The sequence below is a fragment of the Megalobrama amblycephala genome, linkage group LG18 (genome assembly GCF_018812025.1).
Source record: "Megalobrama amblycephala isolate DHTTF-2021 linkage group LG18, ASM1881202v1, whole genome shotgun sequence".
Classification (NCBI taxonomy): domain Eukaryota; kingdom Metazoa; phylum Chordata; class Actinopteri; order Cypriniformes; family Xenocyprididae; genus Megalobrama; species Megalobrama amblycephala.
The window spans coordinates 14,316,374-14,335,595 of NC_063061.1; the positions used below are offsets into that span (position 1 = coordinate 14,316,374).

The 19,222-nt window shown below is 36.0% G+C and overlaps 2 protein-coding genes across 3 annotated transcripts; one reads left to right on the plus strand and one right to left on the minus strand.

The window, feature by feature from the left end:
- Positions 1-1,890: 1,890 nt before the first annotated feature.
- cldn3d (claudin 3d) lies at positions 1,891-19,222 on the minus strand. Of its 2 annotated transcripts, none has more exons than XM_048167599.1 (2): positions 18,723-19,222; positions 1,891-3,293 (listed from the first exon to the last, which is right to left on the minus strand). In XM_048167599.1, the coding sequence occupies exons 1-2, from the start codon at positions 19,205-19,207 to the stop codon at positions 2,630-2,632; spliced, it is 1,149 nt and encodes a 382-aa protein (XP_048023556.1). In that variant the 5' UTR covers positions 19,208-19,222; the 3' UTR covers positions 1,891-2,629. The 2 variants fall into 2 exon arrangements, with proteins under 2 accessions (XP_048023556.1, XP_048023555.1); XM_048167598.1 differs by lacking the exon at positions 18,723-19,222 and having other exon boundaries at positions 1,891-2,132; positions 2,565-3,657.
- Positions 10,618-17,556, plus strand: LOC125253580 (claudin-4-like). Its single transcript, XM_048167602.1, has 2 exons — positions 10,618-11,195; positions 16,919-17,556. The coding sequence occupies exons 1-2, from the start codon at positions 10,697-10,699 to the stop codon at positions 17,539-17,541; spliced, it is 1,122 nt and encodes a 373-aa protein (XP_048023559.1). The 5' UTR covers positions 10,618-10,696; the 3' UTR covers positions 17,542-17,556.

Below are 19,222 nucleotides of genomic sequence, written 5' to 3' on the forward strand. Positions count from 1 at the left end.
GAGTTTAAAATATTTCAGATGACTGCATATCATGATTCCGCCATATATATATTTTTTTTAAAGTTTCTGCCGTTAAAACATACAATTAGTAACATAAACAATGATACTGCAGTCAGTAATAAAGTCGTTTTTGCTTTCATTAGTTAAAAATTACTAGTTTTTCTGTGCTCCTAAATCAACCTCAGATATTTTTGTAAGAATAAAGTAGGCCTATATTTCTAATGCAGTGCTAATCGACATACACTATAATAGAATAATAAAATAATATAGGCTTATTCTGTGATAAATCACATCGGATTACAGAAGATTATTTCAAACACTCGATTTATGAAATTAGTATGAAGCAAAAACATGATTTTCATCTCCTAAATTGTCAGGTTTTGATGCTGTGCTAAGCAAACATGGTAGCCCTCATGCAACTGTTAGCCTACGCTTTATGAGCAATTATGCTTTATGGCTGTCCATTGTAACTCTGTTATTGTTGACTCTTTTTCCTCTTCTTGGTCTTCAGCATCATAAAACAGGGGAAAAGAGCTTTAGTGATGTATTAAGATGTCTGAATGATAAGACGTTTTTTAAACTATCAGCATGCTCCGGAAACAACTCGAACATGTAATTAGGAAATTATCTTTCAGTTGAAGATTGCTGTGATTTGCGACAGTTGCGTTAAAAATACGTTTCTCAGAAACACTGAAAATATGTCTTTCAAAAAAACCTTTTTAAGTTTTTAGGATGTAAAATTTAAGAAAACAACGAATGTCGAAATCTGGTGAAATGCGAAAACAAAAGGCTATAACAGAGTTTAGGCCTCCCTTTCCCCCTTAGCCAAATAGCCTTACACTGCTAAGTCTATTTATATAATTATTTATTTATTGCAAATTATATACGTCATTCTGTAATTATCAGAATTGGCTTTTCTATGATTATTAGGCTATAGATTTGTATAATAACATTTTTAGTTTAGTTTAGTTTACGTTACATTTACATTAGGCTACATGACATTTTTGTTTACCTCAGTCAAACAGTGGACAAGAAAAAATTTAGGACGGGAATTGATTTTGTCCTTCGGGAATTGATTGGATCGTTGGACCATTGTGAGTGACAGGTTGTCCCCTTTACTGTCTATGGTTGTCCCTCCCTTGCGCCAATAAACATGTCCTCAGAGAAGAGAAGAGAAGAGAAGAGAAGAGAAGAGAAGAGAAGAGAAGAGAAAAGAATAGAATTGGTTGCTATTGGGAGGGGAAGATGTATTTCAATAAAGATTACGAAGGCGCATGGATTAAAAAAAATGGATGTGCACTGATAAACATTTGATACTGCAATTTTCCCAAAACAATTATTAAAATGAATAAGAATTGTCCATTTTGATTTCAGGGTGACTTTAAAATTATTATTTGTGTATTTCTGAGGTTAGCATTGATTGGACGAATACAGCTCGTGCCTGGGGCGCGCTTTATATATTTTAAAATGTCGCCACCTAAATCAACTGTAGTTGCTTTAAATCGCTCATAACCTACAATGGTGTAAACAAATGTAGTCTTTTCACCTCGGTTTACGCATTTGCCGTCATTGCACGTCATTATTTTTAGACAATTGAAGGTTTGTGCGACGTACAAGTACAAAGCGTAAGAAAATGTAACTGAGGTAAGCACTCTCTTTAGTTTACGAAAGCTGAAAAATTATAGCACCCCACTGTTTTACACCGTTATCATGCTAATCTTTCAACATTTCAATTGAAACGTTGCTAAACCTAGGGGTAAAGTGGCCTTGACCCGCTGTTTAAAAAGTTATGATCTTACAGATTTAAGCTAGCGCTCAGTGTGGAAATCTCTTAATAACTATCATCAAACTCAAATGATCAAAGATCTGAAATGAAGACGTACAAGGTTGTTTAATTTATTTGTATTTTTTAATAATCAAGAATTCAATTATAACTCAGTTATACTTATTCAAATATATAGGCCTATTCTAATTATTCAGTGATAAAAACACAACAATGTGCACGATATATTTAATCTGACGAAATTTTGGGAGGTGCCTGCATATAGTCTCATAGTTTCTCTGTTGTGTTGTCCAGTGGAAGTTGAATTTAGAGCTCGACAGAGTTTCAGTGAATAAGAATGAGAGTGCCCCTGAAATAAACATTAAACACAATTAAACATTTACAGAGTTGATAAACATATTAGCACAACACAAGATTTTCCATTTTGTTTTAAGCCATTAGCAGATAGTCCATTTTTATTCTTTTAAGTGAAAGTATAAAAAAAAATTAACTCACAAACAGCTTTGTTAAAAGTGTAAAAACTGTAAAAGAAAATAAAGTAAAAATAACACACAATACTACACACAATAAAGTGAAAACACACAATACTACAAAAATAAAACCACTGACTTCTCTCCCTTTATAAATCAACTGATACATGTGATTTAAAACATACAAGATGATTTATGCAACTTGTGCTAAAATATACCTAACAAAGTGTGGAGTGACAATGGACACCGAACAAAACAAAAGCATGTAGAAATATTCACATGGAGAAAAAGTAAACAAGATTTTGAGTTACCTCCAACCCATATGGTCACATTTATCTTTCAACGAAAGACAGACTGTAAAAGTCCTCAAAAGTCCTCAGACATAGTCTCTCTTGTTGTAGGTGCTTGGAGCCACTGAGTGGTGGGCTGAGTAGGCTATACGACTTTGCGGCGGGTACCTTATCTCATCCTTAGGTGGGCAACTGCAGCACAGAATGGAGCCTCCGACCAGCAACAGAGCCGCGGCAGCCCAGCCAAGGTACAGTGATGCTCCTATTTCCATCTTCTGAGCGCTCGGTACAACTGGGCTGTAGAACTCCAAAATTACAGTGTTTGCTGACCAGGACACAGGAATAAGCTGCAAGACTGCAGCAGTTATGAAAGCGGCACCAGAGGTGATCATCACACGGGCTTTAGCCGCTTCATCCTCAATGCAGTTGGTGCACTTGGCCCCAACTATAGCCACAAAGAGCGCGAGGACACCCACGATGATGGCCACCACCACCAGAGCGCGAGCCGCCTGAAGGTCCGCAGGAAGAGCCAACATAGAGTCGTAGACTTTACATTGCATCTGTCCGGTACTCTGAACCACACAGGTCATCCAGATTCCCTCCCAGTACACCTGCGCTGTGACGATATTGGTGCCGATGAATGCCGTGACCCTCCACATGGGCAAAGCACAGCACACAATGCTGAGAAGCCAGCCAATAACCGAGAGCGTGACGCCTATTAACTCCAGACCAAAAGCTGCCATGTCTTCACTCTTTCTCCTTTAAAACTCTCGGGTCTCTCTTGTGCTGTCTCTTATGTTCACTGAGGCTCTTACTTCGTCTGTGTAAGTCCTTGAGACAATTACATCAGGAATCTCCAAATTCACCAAAGGACCATTCAAGCATGGAGGTGGGTGTTGACACACTGAATCTCCTCTTCAAGGGCAGCTGGAATGTTCTGTCCTGGCAAAAATTTCCCTTGTTCTGAGAAAAAGGGCTGAGTTACCTGAGTTCTGACATCAGATGATAAGGCGCGATCTTTGTATTGGTTAGCGTGCTCATAAAAAAGGGGAGCTGCTTTTTGTGTAGCACTTAGAAAATGTAGCTTCCGCTAAATGTTTGTTTTAACCAAAGGCTAGGACTATTTGCCAATGTTAATAGATAACCCAAGGTAGATCTGTAAAAAAGGCTCTTTAATGAACAATCATTTACAACACCAATGTTAACACCTTAGTTTAGGCCATGCATGCATACTGAAGTCTTAAAGGAGTAGTTCACCCAAATATAAAACAATTTTTGCTGTCATCAACTGATTTTCTTTCAAAATGAGTTATTTAGCAGAATGAAATATGATGGTGCTAAAAAAAGCTCCAGATAAGCCCATAAATTATATGACTCGGATGATACACTACTATTCATTTAAAGCCATTCAATAAATCAAAGTGAGGAAAATGCTGACAGATTAATTTCAAATCCTTGAAATATTTTTTGAAAATTATTTAAAAAAATGTAAAAATAAAAAGAATAAATATATAACATTTAAATGAACACTCCACTTTTTTTGAAAATAGGCTCATTTTCCAACTCCCCTAGGGTTAAACAGTTGAGTTTTACCGTTTTCAAATCCATTCAGCTGATCTTCGGGTCTGGCGGTACCACTTTTAGCATAGCTTAGCATAGTTCATTGAATCTGATTAGACCGTTAGCATCTCACTCAAAAATGACCAAAGAGTTTTGATATTTTTCCTATTTAAAACTTAACTCTTCTGTAGTTACATCGTGTACTAAGACCGACGGAAAATGAAAAGTTGCGATTTTCTAGACTGATATGGCTAGGAACTATACTCTGCGTAATATCATTGCGGCAGCAAAGTTCCTTGATTATTACGCTAGAATGAGAGTATAGTTCCTAGTCATATCAGCCTAGAAAATCGCAACTTTTCATTTTCTGTCATCTTAGTACACGATGTAACTACAGAAGAGTCAAGTTTTAAATAGGAAAAATATCAAAACATTTTGGTCATTTTTGAGCGAGATGCTAACGGTCTAATCAGATTCAATGAACTATGCTAAGCTATGCTAAAAGTGGAACCGCCAGACCCGGAGATCGGCTGAATGGATTTGAAAATGGTAAAACTCAACTGTTTAACTCTAGGGGAGTTGGAAAATTAGCCTATTTTAAAAAAAAGTGGAGTGTTCCTTTAAATATATATATATTTATATATATTTATACAATCACAGTTTCCACATCTCAGTTGTGGTCCTAAAACTAGTCAAAATGCCATCATTACATTTATATGTTTCTGTAAAGGCGTAAGAACATCGAAGGGATGTGGAAAATGCCTGGCAACTTAAAATATCTAGCTGTATCTGTTCAATCTAATCAAATAAATATTGCTGTTATTGTTTATAAACTTCCTCAGTGAAATTAAATAGAGATTTACGCTGTCTCACAAGGTCTGCCTTCTTTAGTTAGCAATATACTTAAACAAACTAACTACTGAATTCAAAGTCCTGGTAGCAATCTAGGCCACCTTCGATTGCAGGCCATAAAGTCAAGCTGTAAATCATTTATATTTAGAATATTTCAGATCTCCATTTCCTGGTTTTCTAACTAAATCATTAAATTTAGTGATGCAATCCAAAAACAAGTGTATAAGGAATTGAAACTAAGAAACTGATAGGCTACGTCCATGTGTGCATAGTTGAGAAGGTTAGATAATGCTTTGGGAGAAATTAAACCGCAAGTTTCGGTTTCAAAAATGCAAAACATGCTGAGAGAGACCAGGTAAAGTGAAATTGTGACAAGGTAACCCATTATATTATGCCATTATCTGGATTACAGTTCAAGTTTTGTTCACTTTGGAGATATTCTTCCGATGTGTACACACTTATGAAAGCAGGAGTATGTGTCAATGTTGACAATGGGAAAAATGTACTCTTGTGTTGTGAGTGGGAATGCTAGAACGAAAACAGAATCGTTAAACCAAAGCACTAAAACTTTACTCAAGCTTACATCATTGCATTGATACTAATTCTTATCAATATCATAACCATAGCACCAGAAAATCAAACAAATGTTGAAGCTCCTATGGCTTTTACGAAAGTATCATGGGAATGGAGATGAATTAAGTTACATCTTTTCCCCTAAATTATCATTTTGTGACATATTTTCAACATCAAATTAATAATCAGACTAGTAATTATTCTACAGAAAATATATCTTCTATTTAGTTTTGTTTATGTTTGATATCTTTTGGTCTCTGATACAGGATTTGCGTATTTGCTTTTGCTAAACAACATTAACTAATTATGCATTCCTGATAAGACAACAACTCAAGAGAGAAGGGGTCACTGTGAAACAATGTCAGTAAAGCAGTTAATCTGTTTGTTTAAAGTGAAAACACTTGCAGTGCAGTGAATACGTGGGAGATTTTGAGTGTAAATACATCATTGACATGTCTTAAATCAGACTCTGAGTCAGTAAGCATTTAATTAATCCACCAAGTTGATAAATAACCTATTTGACATGAGGACCTTGATAAACATTTTACTGGACATTCTATAAAAACTACGATTCTCAAAGATGAACCTGGACACACCCAGAGAGCCTGAAGATACAGAAAGATATTGAAAGCACAAAGCCATATAACATTTTATGTGAAGTTAAACAATAAAAGAGAAGAAGAAATAGTTATTGCCAAGTTTTTACAAGACAGCCCGAAACTGGTCTGTGTTTGTTAGGTGAGTGTGACATCATTATCCATGTGCTGGCCTACTTCCCTCTCACTGATTATATTTAAATGAGTTTCTGTGAGGCATGGCAGTGTGTAATGACTAATGAGTTTCAGTGGGAAGTAAGCAACAGAGTGGGGGAGCGGCCAGTGCTTCATGTGCCACTCAAACACAAAACATTTTCACAATGTTGCTTTTTGGTTGCTGTATAACATTTTAAAAACATTATAGAAACTACACAAATTACTCAAATACGGTTTTAGAGACAAATAGAAAAACTTTATGGGTAGCCTCAGACGTCATTATTTTACAAAACGTTTTTTATTTTATTATTTTATTACATTCTATTGTTTAAACTTTATGAACATGAATAGACTTTTTAAACTGGCACACGAGACATTTCTCTCTACGCTAAACCTAACTCGCGTGCAAAGTGGTGTAAAAGCCACACTGAAGACACTTCCCCTCACGACAAATTATATATCAATTATATCATTAGCTAAATTTTGAATGTAGTGTTTTCCACTTCCAGTTCATGGTTTGTACACATATAAGTACAGACCCAATCCTCGAGGTGTATGTAATAGTAAATGACTAATAAAACAATAAACCGCGCAATAAGTTTCCGTGATTCAGGCTGCGTCACTTGTCTGAAACTTGTGTCCAAAACAAATACATATATGTGGCCACTAGTGGGCGTACATTTACTATACAAAACAGCCACCAAACACATGTAACACATTACATTATTAATTATGAAAATGAAACATTGTGTTGACTTAAATATTAAGTAATCTATTACTTAAGTTTTAGGCTACTATTAAGCTGTACTAAGTTATGAATGTAACTATGAAGATGAACTTTATGAACTACAAGCTTGTAATCTTAGTATCACAAGCGTTTTTGTAAGTGTAAATTTTTATGTTGCTCATATTAATGTTGTTCCTATAATTAAAACACATCAATAAGTTGTAAAGTTGAAATGGTTCAGCATTCTATGGTTAGTAACAAAAGATTGTTTATCCATTGAGTTCAAGGCTTACAGCTTTCTCAGAACTAATCCCCTGTGAAACAGCCCCTCATCAACAAAGGGAGGGCGTCTTTGTTTGACTCAAATATTATGTTTATTTTTCTGAATGTGATATTTGAAACAGGTGAAGATTTAAACACTCAAGGAAAACACACATACCCTTTGCCTAGCTGGGACATCATTAACCTTACAATCAATCGTCAGTTTATAATTATAAGACTATCCCCATCCTGCAGGCTTTCTATATTTACTTAAATTCTGAGGACATTTTTCTGGTTTTTCCACAACACAAAATATAGGTTAGAAAAATTTCAACTACATGTATATATATATATATATATATATATATATATATATATATATTAGGGCTGTAACGATATGCGATATGAAACCGAAATCGCGATACGCAGGTCCACGAACCTGTATCGCGATGTGAGAAGGCAGAATCGCGACACACCCCTTCCAACTCCCAGAGTTATCCTTCCTGTCCAGATCCAATGCTACCACATTTTTAAATTACTATAAGTATTAGGGGTGTAACGATTTATCGTAGATGGTGTGTCTCAATCAGCTCTCAGTTCAGTAAGTGTTTCGGGCACACATTGAATCTTGCAAGCAGGTTTAAACGTTTCTCATGTCAGTCTCTTGCATGGTCGCGTGAGAAAAGTCGTGGCTTTCTTACACCGCAGTGCACAGCAACAGCTGTGCTCACAGAAAAGCAAAAGACGCTTGCGATGCTTTGCTTTAAGTTAGGGGCCGTTCACATATTGCGTCTTTTCCGCGTGCAAGTCAGTTATTATTTTCAAATGTAGCCGGGCGGCAGGCGCGCTCATAATGGGATCAACGCGGTTGCGACGCGCATGCAATTCTCAACTTCTCAGAATGCCGCAAGCGCACCTCAGGTCGTGTGACAAGAATCAACCGATCAGCTATGGCCTTTCCATAACAAAACATCAAAAGCTCAGCCGAACAGCTGATCATAGCTGTTCGTGGTGGTTTTTATATCTTATCTCCATCAATATATCTCGTAGTAAAACTAATGCAAGGGCTAGAAATCATTTATCCTTTGCAGAAACATCCTGATCCTCTTGGAGAGCTCAGTTCATGGTTGCATAGCAACGACCGACGCCACAGGAGCGCAAGCGCTTTGGAAAGAAGGAGAAGCGGTGCGGCCGCGCCTTCCACGCGTTTTTAGACGCGATATTTGAACGGCCCCTATTCATAATTCTAAGTTCATGTTAAATTTAAACATTTTTTTCAGTGACAGACAGCCCTATTCAATTGTTAATTTGAATACAGAAGGTTTTTATTAAAATTTTATATTTATTTATTTTATTGAAATGTGATCTTGTATGTACAACAAGGAAAATTATTGAAATTTGTTCATGTTTTTTTAATCTTGTTTGAATTTCAGTTTCATTTTGTTCAAAATATCGTGATACGTATCGTATCGTGAACTCTGTATCGAGATACGTACCGTATCGTGACCTGAGCGTATCGTTACACCCCTAATATATATATATATATATATATATATATATATATATATATATATATATATTGTAAAATATTTTTGTTCCTTTTTAAATCTTTTATATTTGTTGTTTACAGTAACACCATCAGTACTTATTGTTTTATTAGAGCAGCGCTTTATATATATATTTATATATATATAATTGACCTTTTATTCTTCTATTCTCTTATTGTCAGTTAAAAAGGCTTGTTGCTGCGACGCACTGTGATGAGTTCAGTCTTGCCCAGACAAAGTGTCAACATTCACCTGTGCTCCGACAGAAACCGGTTTGACCAGTTCAGGTGGGTACAGGTGCATTTGGGCTGCTCCTCCCCCACAGCGTCAGGGAATTCTTGAGAAATAGCTGCCATGGGAATCACTAACATGCTGAGTAAGTCACTAAGTAAATATAGCATATTTGTTACATCTGTGTGTCATCCAGAAGAAAAAAGTTTTTTTTTGAGAAATCTTTGACCTGACTAGAGTGAGACGAGATAACGGTCAGTGCTACACAACCTACGGAAAACATTCCTAAAATCCCCACGTCTGCTCTATTGTGTCATATGAAACCAGCTGCTATTTTCTTGATACTTTGTAGACCATGAAGGAGAGCAAACCAGAAACTTAAACAGAAAAATTATCAAGGTCTTTACTGTGTTTTCCTGGAATAAAATCCCCTATACACTGTAAAATAATATTTGTCAAAGTTGTTAATATATATATATATATATATATATATACATACACACAAGAAAATACTACTTCAGTCTTTCTACTTCAATTTTTTTGTTTAATTCAATGTGCTGCTTGCCATTTCTTTGTAATTACTTGTGAAATTCAAATTTACAAGCAATTTCTGAGTGAAAATGGTTGAGTGAAAAAGTAAACCCTACACCAATTTCATTTCTGTAATATATTTATCTTAATTCTAAAAAGATATGTATATGTGTGTGTATATATATATATATATATATATATATATATATATATATATATATATATATATATATATATATATATATATATATATATTATATATATATACAGTAGTTAAAAGTTAATCAAAATTGTCCTAAGAACTAAGTTGTCCTAAGAGGAAAGTTTTAGGACAACTCTGATGAATGGTTTTGATCCGCTTCAAATGTTGACTACTATATATATATATATATATATATATATATATATATATATATATATATATATATATATATATATATATATAGTTTTATAATTAAAGTAATATAATTTAAAACAGAATAAAAATTATTTTAAAATTAAATGTATACATTAATGTAATTTAATTCATTAATACATTTTATATTAGTTTATATTCATTTACATTTATTTATATTAGTTTGTTTAGTGATGAGTTTCGACTGCCAGCAATTTTATTTCACATCATCCCACAACATTTTCGAAAAGAAGTTTCAGTACATTGTGTATTTTTTTGGTTTGTTTTTGTTTTTTTTTCCTGGGAAAATGATAATGTGATCACTTCCTGTCAAGGGCACTTCCTGTCTTATATCACTGTCCCTTAATTCTATCAAAAAGGCATTTTTTCTTACTAGTGCAGTACACATGTTCTTAATCAATTTTACTGACCCCTCCATAGATTTTATTAAATAGATATTTTAATTTCGAAGAGTAAAAAAAATAGAGAAACCCATATAAGGTGCTGTGTCCGCAATGAAAACATGTCAAGGCAGTGACTCATTCTAGCCTAGGTTCAGTTGCATCCCATGAAGTAACCACAAAACCTGCAGAGCGGGTCATTCGTCAGAAGTCCCGCCCCCAAATTCACAGGTACTTTAAAGCATCAGCACACACCCTCTGTGACATTCTCCTGTAAGCAGTGCAAAGAGAGCCTCCTCAAGAGACGAAAGAGAGACAAAGATAATGGTGTCTGCTGGGCTTCAATTACTGGGCATCGCCCTGGCCATCATAGGATGGATCGGAGCCATTGTGGTCTGCGCTATGCCCATGTGGAAAGTTACAGCCTTCATTGGCAATAACATTGTCACGGCACAGACTTCATGGGAGGGAATCTGGATGAGCTGCGTCGTACAGAGCACCGGACAGATGCAGTGTAAGGTCTACGACTCCATGCTGGCCCTCAGTTCAGACCTTCAGGCCGCCCGCGCTCTCACCATCATTGCCATTGTGATTGGGATCCTGGGCATCATGCTAGCGATGGCTGGTGGCAAATGCACCAATTGCGTTGAGGACGAGAGCTCCAAAACCAAGGTCGGTATCACTGCCGGTGTGATTTTCATCATAGCTGGGGTGCTGTGTCTGATCCCGGTGTGCTGGACAGCCCACGTCGTCATCCAGGACTTCTACAACCCCTTGGTGAACTCATCACAGAAGAGAGAGCTGGGAGCAGCACTTTACATCGGCTGGGGGGCCGCCGCCCTGTTGATCATCGGGGGAGCTTTGCTCTGCTGCAACTGCCCACCAAAAGAGGAAACAGGAAAATACACGGCCAAATACAATGCTACCCCTCGCTCTGATGCCTCTGCACCCTCTGGCAAAAACTTTGTGTAAATGATCAACTCTAAAATGGACTCTACAGTGCCTAATGTTTACAGTCTTGGTTTGTCCAGGATGTAGCGGCTCAAAAAGAGTTTGCAGCAGGTATCATGAGGACTTGAAAGCAGTCAATGAAACGCTGATGCTGCAAGGTTTCTAAATATTTTCAATATATATATATATATATTCAACACAAAGACAACAAGGACAAGTGGGAACCACGTTAAAAAAAACTGTTAAAGGAGACTAATCTGGAAATCTGTCTCATTTAAGTATGATCAAATGTTCCTCTGTACTGTGGTTATTTTAAATGTGTCATGTGTTGTTGTTGTTTTTTTTTTTTTCAAAATGTATTTTAATTTTTTTCAAGTATTTTTAAATGTTTATAATTTTGTATATATTACTGTTTTGTACTGGAAAAAGCTTTTTTTTTTTTCTGATATAAACTTCTGTCCAAGTGAAAAAATAAAAAAATGTTTGTATCACACCTGTCTTTTGGAGTGTTTGTCAACTGTATTGAATGCATTTGCATGGGCGTTAACATTGGTGTCGTATTACAGCCCTCCATTGTGTCACCCACCCTGTGGCACTTTAGAGATTTCAAAAGAGTCCCAGTGTACAAAACATTCTCAAAGGGAGTTGTCAAAAAGTAAATCCAAAACAGGTGTGGTTTTTCAGGTTCACCTTTAGAGCCGGTGTATATAATCAGACAAGACTAAACACGATTTGAGGTTTGGCTTGTGTTTACTCAGAGCTGCTAGTAATTAGACAAATTATGAACCTGTTTTTTTTTCAACAAAAATTAATTGTGAAAGTCAGTAGCAACCTGGGGTGTGCATTTTTTACATATTGTACATGGTGGTGATTTTGTATGAATTCACATGACGCGAGCAACGTAAGCACGAAGGTTCATGTCTAAACCCGTCCGAGGGGCGTAAGCAGACCGTAGGAAAATGTACAAATGAGATCATAAAAATTGATAATATTTATCTATCTCTCTATCTATTATGGATGTAACAGTACATGTGTTCATCCCTGATGCAGTACATTTTGAAAGACTTGCGCACTCAACTGTATACAAAATGAAGTGGACCACGGAAAATTATGTATAGGAGGGCTTAAAGGTGCTAAAGAGGATGTTTTGTTTTATACATTTTTGCAATATTACTTGAAACTGTCTTTACTAACTGATAAAAGACTATTTATTAGGTGCACTAAAAGGAATAATATTAATATACATCATCTGTGCATGAGGTATGGCCTTAAAAACATCAGCCAATCGTTTACGCGATCATCGCGTAAACGATTGGCCCTCTGGCTTGTCAATCACTGCCGTGATGTTCCTTGTGAGAGACGTGCGCGGACTGGCTCTCTGGCTTGTCAATCACTGCCGTGACGTTCCTTTTGAGAGACGAGCGCGGCTGCGCTCTCCAGTAACTTTCCACACTCTACAGGCGCCGCATGCAATGTTTTTGTCAGGAGACAGGAGTAACAACTGCAGATTATGAGTTACCTGCGGTGAGTCCGACATAATGAATCCAAAAAACACGACACAGCGAATGCCGGTGGTAAACACTCGTGTTCCAATATGAGTGTTTACGAGTTTTGGGAGGCGTTCCTTTGAAATGTGTTGTGAAGGAGGGGGGTTGTTCTTACGCATGCGCTCATTTCAAAAACTCAGTAACAGTCTTTGGATTCTCAGTCGACGAAAAAATCCTCTCTATCACCTTTAAGCTTTGAATGTTTAAAAATAGTTTAAGTGGAGCAAATTGTAACACTCTTAATGCACGTTTTATTTTTCATTTCATTTTCATTTTTCATTATTTTGTACTTTTATAACATGATATGCTTTTCAGTTTTGTAGCAGATTGTGACCAAATATCTTTTGTTTTTTATCGGCCCTGGAAAAAAATATGACCTATGCAAGAGTGCATTCTCTTGCTTAATGCTTAATACCAATACCAACTACTTCAGTAAATGGGATATGCTCTACTGTCTGTTATGAAAATAAATGAAAAGAAACCTAGCATTTTGGATTTGTTGCTTTTTACGATAACACTTTAGTTTAGGGTCTAATTCTCAACTAACTAGTTGCTTATATGCATAGTACTAAGATATTGGCTGTTTATTAGTACTTAAAGCACATATTAATGCTTTATTCTGCATGACCTTATTCTACATCCTTTAATCCTACTCCATAACTAAACTTAACAACCTTACTTACTAATAAGCAGTAATTAGGGGTTTATTGAAGCAGAAGTTCGGTTCCATTTTGGTACAATATGAAAAAGGTACGTACCGAACCGTGACTTCAGTATACCATTACACCCCAAATATATATATATATATATATATATATATATATATATATATATATATATATATATATATATATATATATATATATATATATACTACCGCTCAAAAGTTTGGGATCGGTAAGATTTTTTATGTTTTTAAAAGAAGTTTTGTCTGCTCACCAAGGCTTAATTTATTTAATTAAAAATACAGTAAAAACAGTAATATTGTGAAAAATTATTACAATTTAAAATAACTGTTTTCTATTTGAATATAATTTTACAAAGTAATTTATTCTCGTGTTGGCAAAGCTGAATTTTCAGCATCATTACTCCAGTCTTCAGCGTCACATGATCCTTCAGAAATCATTCTAATATGATGATTAGTTCCTCAAGAAATATTTGTTATTATTATCAATGTTGAAAACAGTTGTGTACTTTTTTTTTCAGGATTCCTTGATGAATAGAAAGTTCAAAAGAACAGCATTTATCTGAAATACAAAGCTTCTGTAGCATTATACACTACTGTTCAAAAGTTTGGGGTCAGTAAGAATTTTTATTTTTATTTTTTTGAAAAGAAATTAAAGAAATTAATACTTTTATTCAGCAAGGATGCATTAAATCAATCAAAAATGACAGTAAAGACATTTATAATGTTACAAAAGATTAGATTTCAGATAAACACTGTTCTTTTGAACTTTCTATTCATCAAATAATCCTGAAAAAAAAATATTGTACACAAATATTTTGTACATCTGTACACAATAAATGTTTCTTGAGCAGCAAATTGACATATTAAAATGATTTCTGAAGGATCATGTGACACTGAAGACTGGAGTAATGATGCTGAAAATTCAGCTTTGCCAACACAAGAATAAATTACATTTTAAAATATTTTCAAATAGAAAACAGTTATTTTAAATTGTAATAATATTTCACAATATTACTGTTTTTACTGTATTTTTAATTAAGTAAATGCACCCTTGGTGAGCAGACGAAACTTCTTTTAAAAACATTAAAAATCTTACTGATCCCAAACTTTTGAGCGGTAGTATATATATATATATATATATATATATACAAATGTGGACAAAATTGTTGGTACCCTTAATAAATATGAACAAAATAATTTTTTTTTTTTTTTTTTTTTAAATTCACAAATGTCTAACCTTTTATTGAAGTATAATAATTTAAAATTTGGAAATAAATAAATGTTTTTCTCTAATACACGTTGGGCACGATTTACGGTACGCTTTTTTTCAATACTTTTTGCAAACTCCACCACACAAGTCTTCACCTGTAATGCCTGATGAGTTTGGAGAACACCTGACAAGAGAGCAGAGACCATTCCTTCATACAGAACCTCTCCAGATCCTTCAGATTCCCAACTCCATGTTGGTGCTTCTGGCCCATTATAAGATTTCTAGAATAAGCGGTCAGGTTTTGATTTTTTTATCTGTTAGTATTTGATAAAACAGCAGTATATTTAACCGTGGGCATAGGGTACTTTATATACCTGTTTGCACCAAACCCATCTGGTGGGTTTGCTACCAAAACGCTCATTTTTTTAGTTTCATCTGACCACAGAAAACAGTCCTGAAGGATTTTTCTTGAACCCTCCCAAAACCATCCCACTTGGGAGGTACTGTGTAAATTTTTGTTTTATTTTATTTTTTTGGCTTTCTGACTCAACTAATCTTTGCAATTCTCCAGCTGTGATCCTTGGAGAGTCTTTGGCCACTCAAACTCTCCACCTGACTGTGCATTAGGACAGTATAGACACATGTCATCCTTTAGGCACACTGTAAAAAATGACCGTGATTTTAACAGTAAAAGACTGTAAAAATGCTGCGGTGAAAAACTGTCAATTGGATTACAGAAAGTTTCCGTACTATATACGGTGAATAACTGTAATAGATCTAACGGTACATTTAATGTAATTTTACGGTAAAATACCATTAAATTCACAGTTTTTGGAAGTGAAAAATAACAATTCATTGTCAAATTTACAGTGAAAAACCGTAAATTGACATTCCCACAATTCCCTGCATGACACTTCACATTTGATATATTTTCGTTGAAATAACTCTGTTTCTTCTTAGTTTTTCTCATTTTTTTCTAATCAGTTATGTACATTAGGGTTTTATGTTACATCTAATGTTGTTAAATTAATGTTTATTGCATTTTTAAAATTTCATGCATGTTACCATGATGGTGTTTAGTGTGTGTGTGAATGACACTGTGTGCTCCTTCTATATATTAGTATTGTCCTCCTCAGCTTGTGGAAAAGCTGCTTATGATGAACTTTGATTCATCATGTGACTCTCATCACCACTGTGTTTGGTGACTGTCAGTGTATTATAAAGGTACAAAACAGATATTAGTACTTCATTAGGTTGGTAAATTAACATTATATCAGTTAATGAAATACGTTATTTTACCGTACATTTTACTGGGATTTTTTTTTACAGTGTGTAACAATGAGGTTAATATTACTGAAATCCAATGTTAAATATACATATTTAAAATGTAAAATTCACATGTAACTCCGTAAGTATGTTTACGGTTTGATGTCATTTTTACAGTATTGTTCTGGTAACCACAGCTGCCGGTATTTTTCCGTAGAAACAACAGGATTTTTTTTACAGTGCAGATTTGTAACATCTTGAGTTAATTGGAACTTCTTAATTATTGCCCTGATGGTGAAAATGGGAATTTTCAATGCTTTAGCTATTTTCTTCAGCCACTTTATATTTTGTGAAGCTCAACAGACTTTTGCTGCACATCATGATTAAGGGAATTTGGCCTTTGTGTTTACAAACATTGATACTCCTGTGGAACAGGAAGTCATGGCTGGATAATTTCATGTTCCTAGTCACCCTGGTGTGCTAAAAATGTAAATATGGATGGGAATATACTTTAGAGATATTTTACTCATAAGAATTTCTAAGGGTACCATTAATTGTGTCCAATGTCTATACAAACAACAAAAAGATTTTTTTATTTATGACACAAAATACTCATAATAATGTGAAGCTATTTCACCCGTACACATTTTTAGTTCTCTTTTTTTTTATCATTTGGACTGCAAGATGGTTTCTCAAGTTATCTAGCTCTATACACCTCACACAATAGTCAAAGAATATCAAATGTCTGGTTCTCTTTTTGCTTCTTTTTATGTTAGAACTCCGCCCAAGGTTTGTGGCTATATAAAACCCTGACAATTAAAACTTAGACACTTTGTGCAATCATCCATGAAGTGACCTGTGTCCGGCAACAATGGCATCTCAAGGCATCCAGATCATGGGCATCATGCTTTCCATGGCAGGCTGGTTGGGGGCCATCTTCACCTGTGGCATGCCAATGTGGAGGGTCACGGCCTTTGTTGGAGCAAACATCGTCACAGCACAAATCATCTGGGAGGGTTTGTGGATGAGCTGTGTCGTGCAGAGCACCGGACAGATGCAGTGTAAGGTCTACGACTCAATGTTGGCTCTATCGCAAGATCTGCAGGCTTCCAGAGCCATGATTGTCATCTCCATCATGGCAGGCGTCTTTGGATTCCTGATGGCTGTGGTTGGAGGAAAGTGTACCAACTGCTTGGAGGACGAAACAGCCAAAGCTAGAGCGAGCATCGTCTCAGGGGTGGTTTTAATTATCGCTGGCTTTCTCCTCCTGATACCTGTGTGCTGGTCTGCACACATTCTTATCAGGGACTTCTACAACCCTTTAGTAACAGCATCCCAGCGGCGGGAGCTGGGAGCCTGTCTCTACATAGGCTTGGGATCCGGGGGCCTCTTGCTGCTGGGTGGTGGGCTTCTTTGTTGGAATTGCCCTTCCAATGACAACGGGCCCTACACGGCAGCCAAACACACCCATATAAGATCTGTGACCCCAGCAATGGATTACGTGTGAGAAAATGAGCATAACCTGAAGATATGTGGCAAGTATTGTGCAAAATGACTCATTGCGCACGTCACGCAAATTACCATGACACTCATTAAATGCTTGAAAATGACTGAATGAATGAGTTCACAACTGTTTATTTACAATAAAAATTGTTTGTGTGATTGACCATGAAATACAGATTTTTTCTTTTACACATGTCAACACTTCTCACTTAACCATTCCACAGCTGCTTTTTGTGCTGGTGCTTTTTACCCATGCACACAAAGGATAAGTTATTTTCATTGTCAAGGAGAAACACTTTGCCCCCCAGCAAAATTAAACAAGCATTAACAGAGCCTTGCTACACCCGTTTTAAACAAGCATGTGAGAACTCTGTCCAGGAATTATAGAAATATATGACAAATAAATGATGTTTTTGTGGGCCAGCGACAAGTAAAGATGTCTATAGAGATTATAAAAGGAGAAAATTTTCAAAATCCATTTGGCCATGACTGAATTCATGTTGGTTACATTATTATTTAATGTTTGATAACACTTAAAAATATTAGGCTGTGGTATAACCATCAAGTAAAAGGTACTTTTCTTGCACATAAAATAGACATGTGAGTTTATGTAAGATTATTCATATAAATTATTTAAAGTATGATGAATTTGACCAGAACATAAAATGAGATTAAAAAAATAAAATGAATCATCAGCGAGTCATCAGAGTCTAAAGGGGTTTATTTTTTTAAATGTCATTCTTACATGGTAGTTATGCAACATGCACTTTAAATTGGTGGATTTGTTTTCCCCAATTTTAATATTACTGCTTATATATATTTTTTAAATAAAAAGAAAGGATAATGCCAAAATCTCTGAACAAAATGACAGAAATTGAAAATGTATCCATCATAGAAGAGATGTTAATAGGCCTATGTTTTAATTTGTATTAAAATACATTTCTTGTTTTTAACTAGAGACAAAAGTGTAAAAGTGTCCATTATAAAAAACCTTGAGTAAAATACAAATAAAAAGTAACAGACAAAAGTTCTGATATTCTTTTAAATGTTCTTTATACACTTTCTTTTTCCGAGACGTTTGATTTTGGTGCCGGTTTTTTGGCGTCTTTTGACGGACACTGACAGCAGAGTATCGCGCCTCCAGTGAGCAGCAGCCCTGCGGCAGCCCAGCCCACGTAGAGCGACGCCCCGAGCTCCCGTCTCTTCCAGTCCGGCAGGAGCGGGTTGTAAAAATCCCGGACGATGGTGTTCGCCGACCAGCAGACTGGTGTGAGACACAGCAGTCCGGCGATTATGATAAACGCCCCCGCAGATATGACAACTCTTGCTTTGGCGATTTTGTTCTCGATACAGGTGTTGCATTTCGCCCCTACAAGCGCCAGGAGAATGCCGACGACAGAGAGCAAGATGGAAATGACGAGCAAAGCGCGCGCGACTTGCAGGTCCACAGGCAGCGCGAGCATTGAAACGTACACTTTGCACTCCATGTGCCCCGTGCTCTGTATCACACAGACCGTCCACAGTCCCTCCCAAATGATCTGCGCCGTCACGAGGTTTTTGCCGACGAAGGCTGTAACCTTCCACATCGGAAGGGCGCAGGTCAAGATAGAACCCAGTAACCCAACAAATGACAGGGCAACCCCTAAAATCTGCAGCCCTAAAGATGCCATGGCTCTCTTTGTATC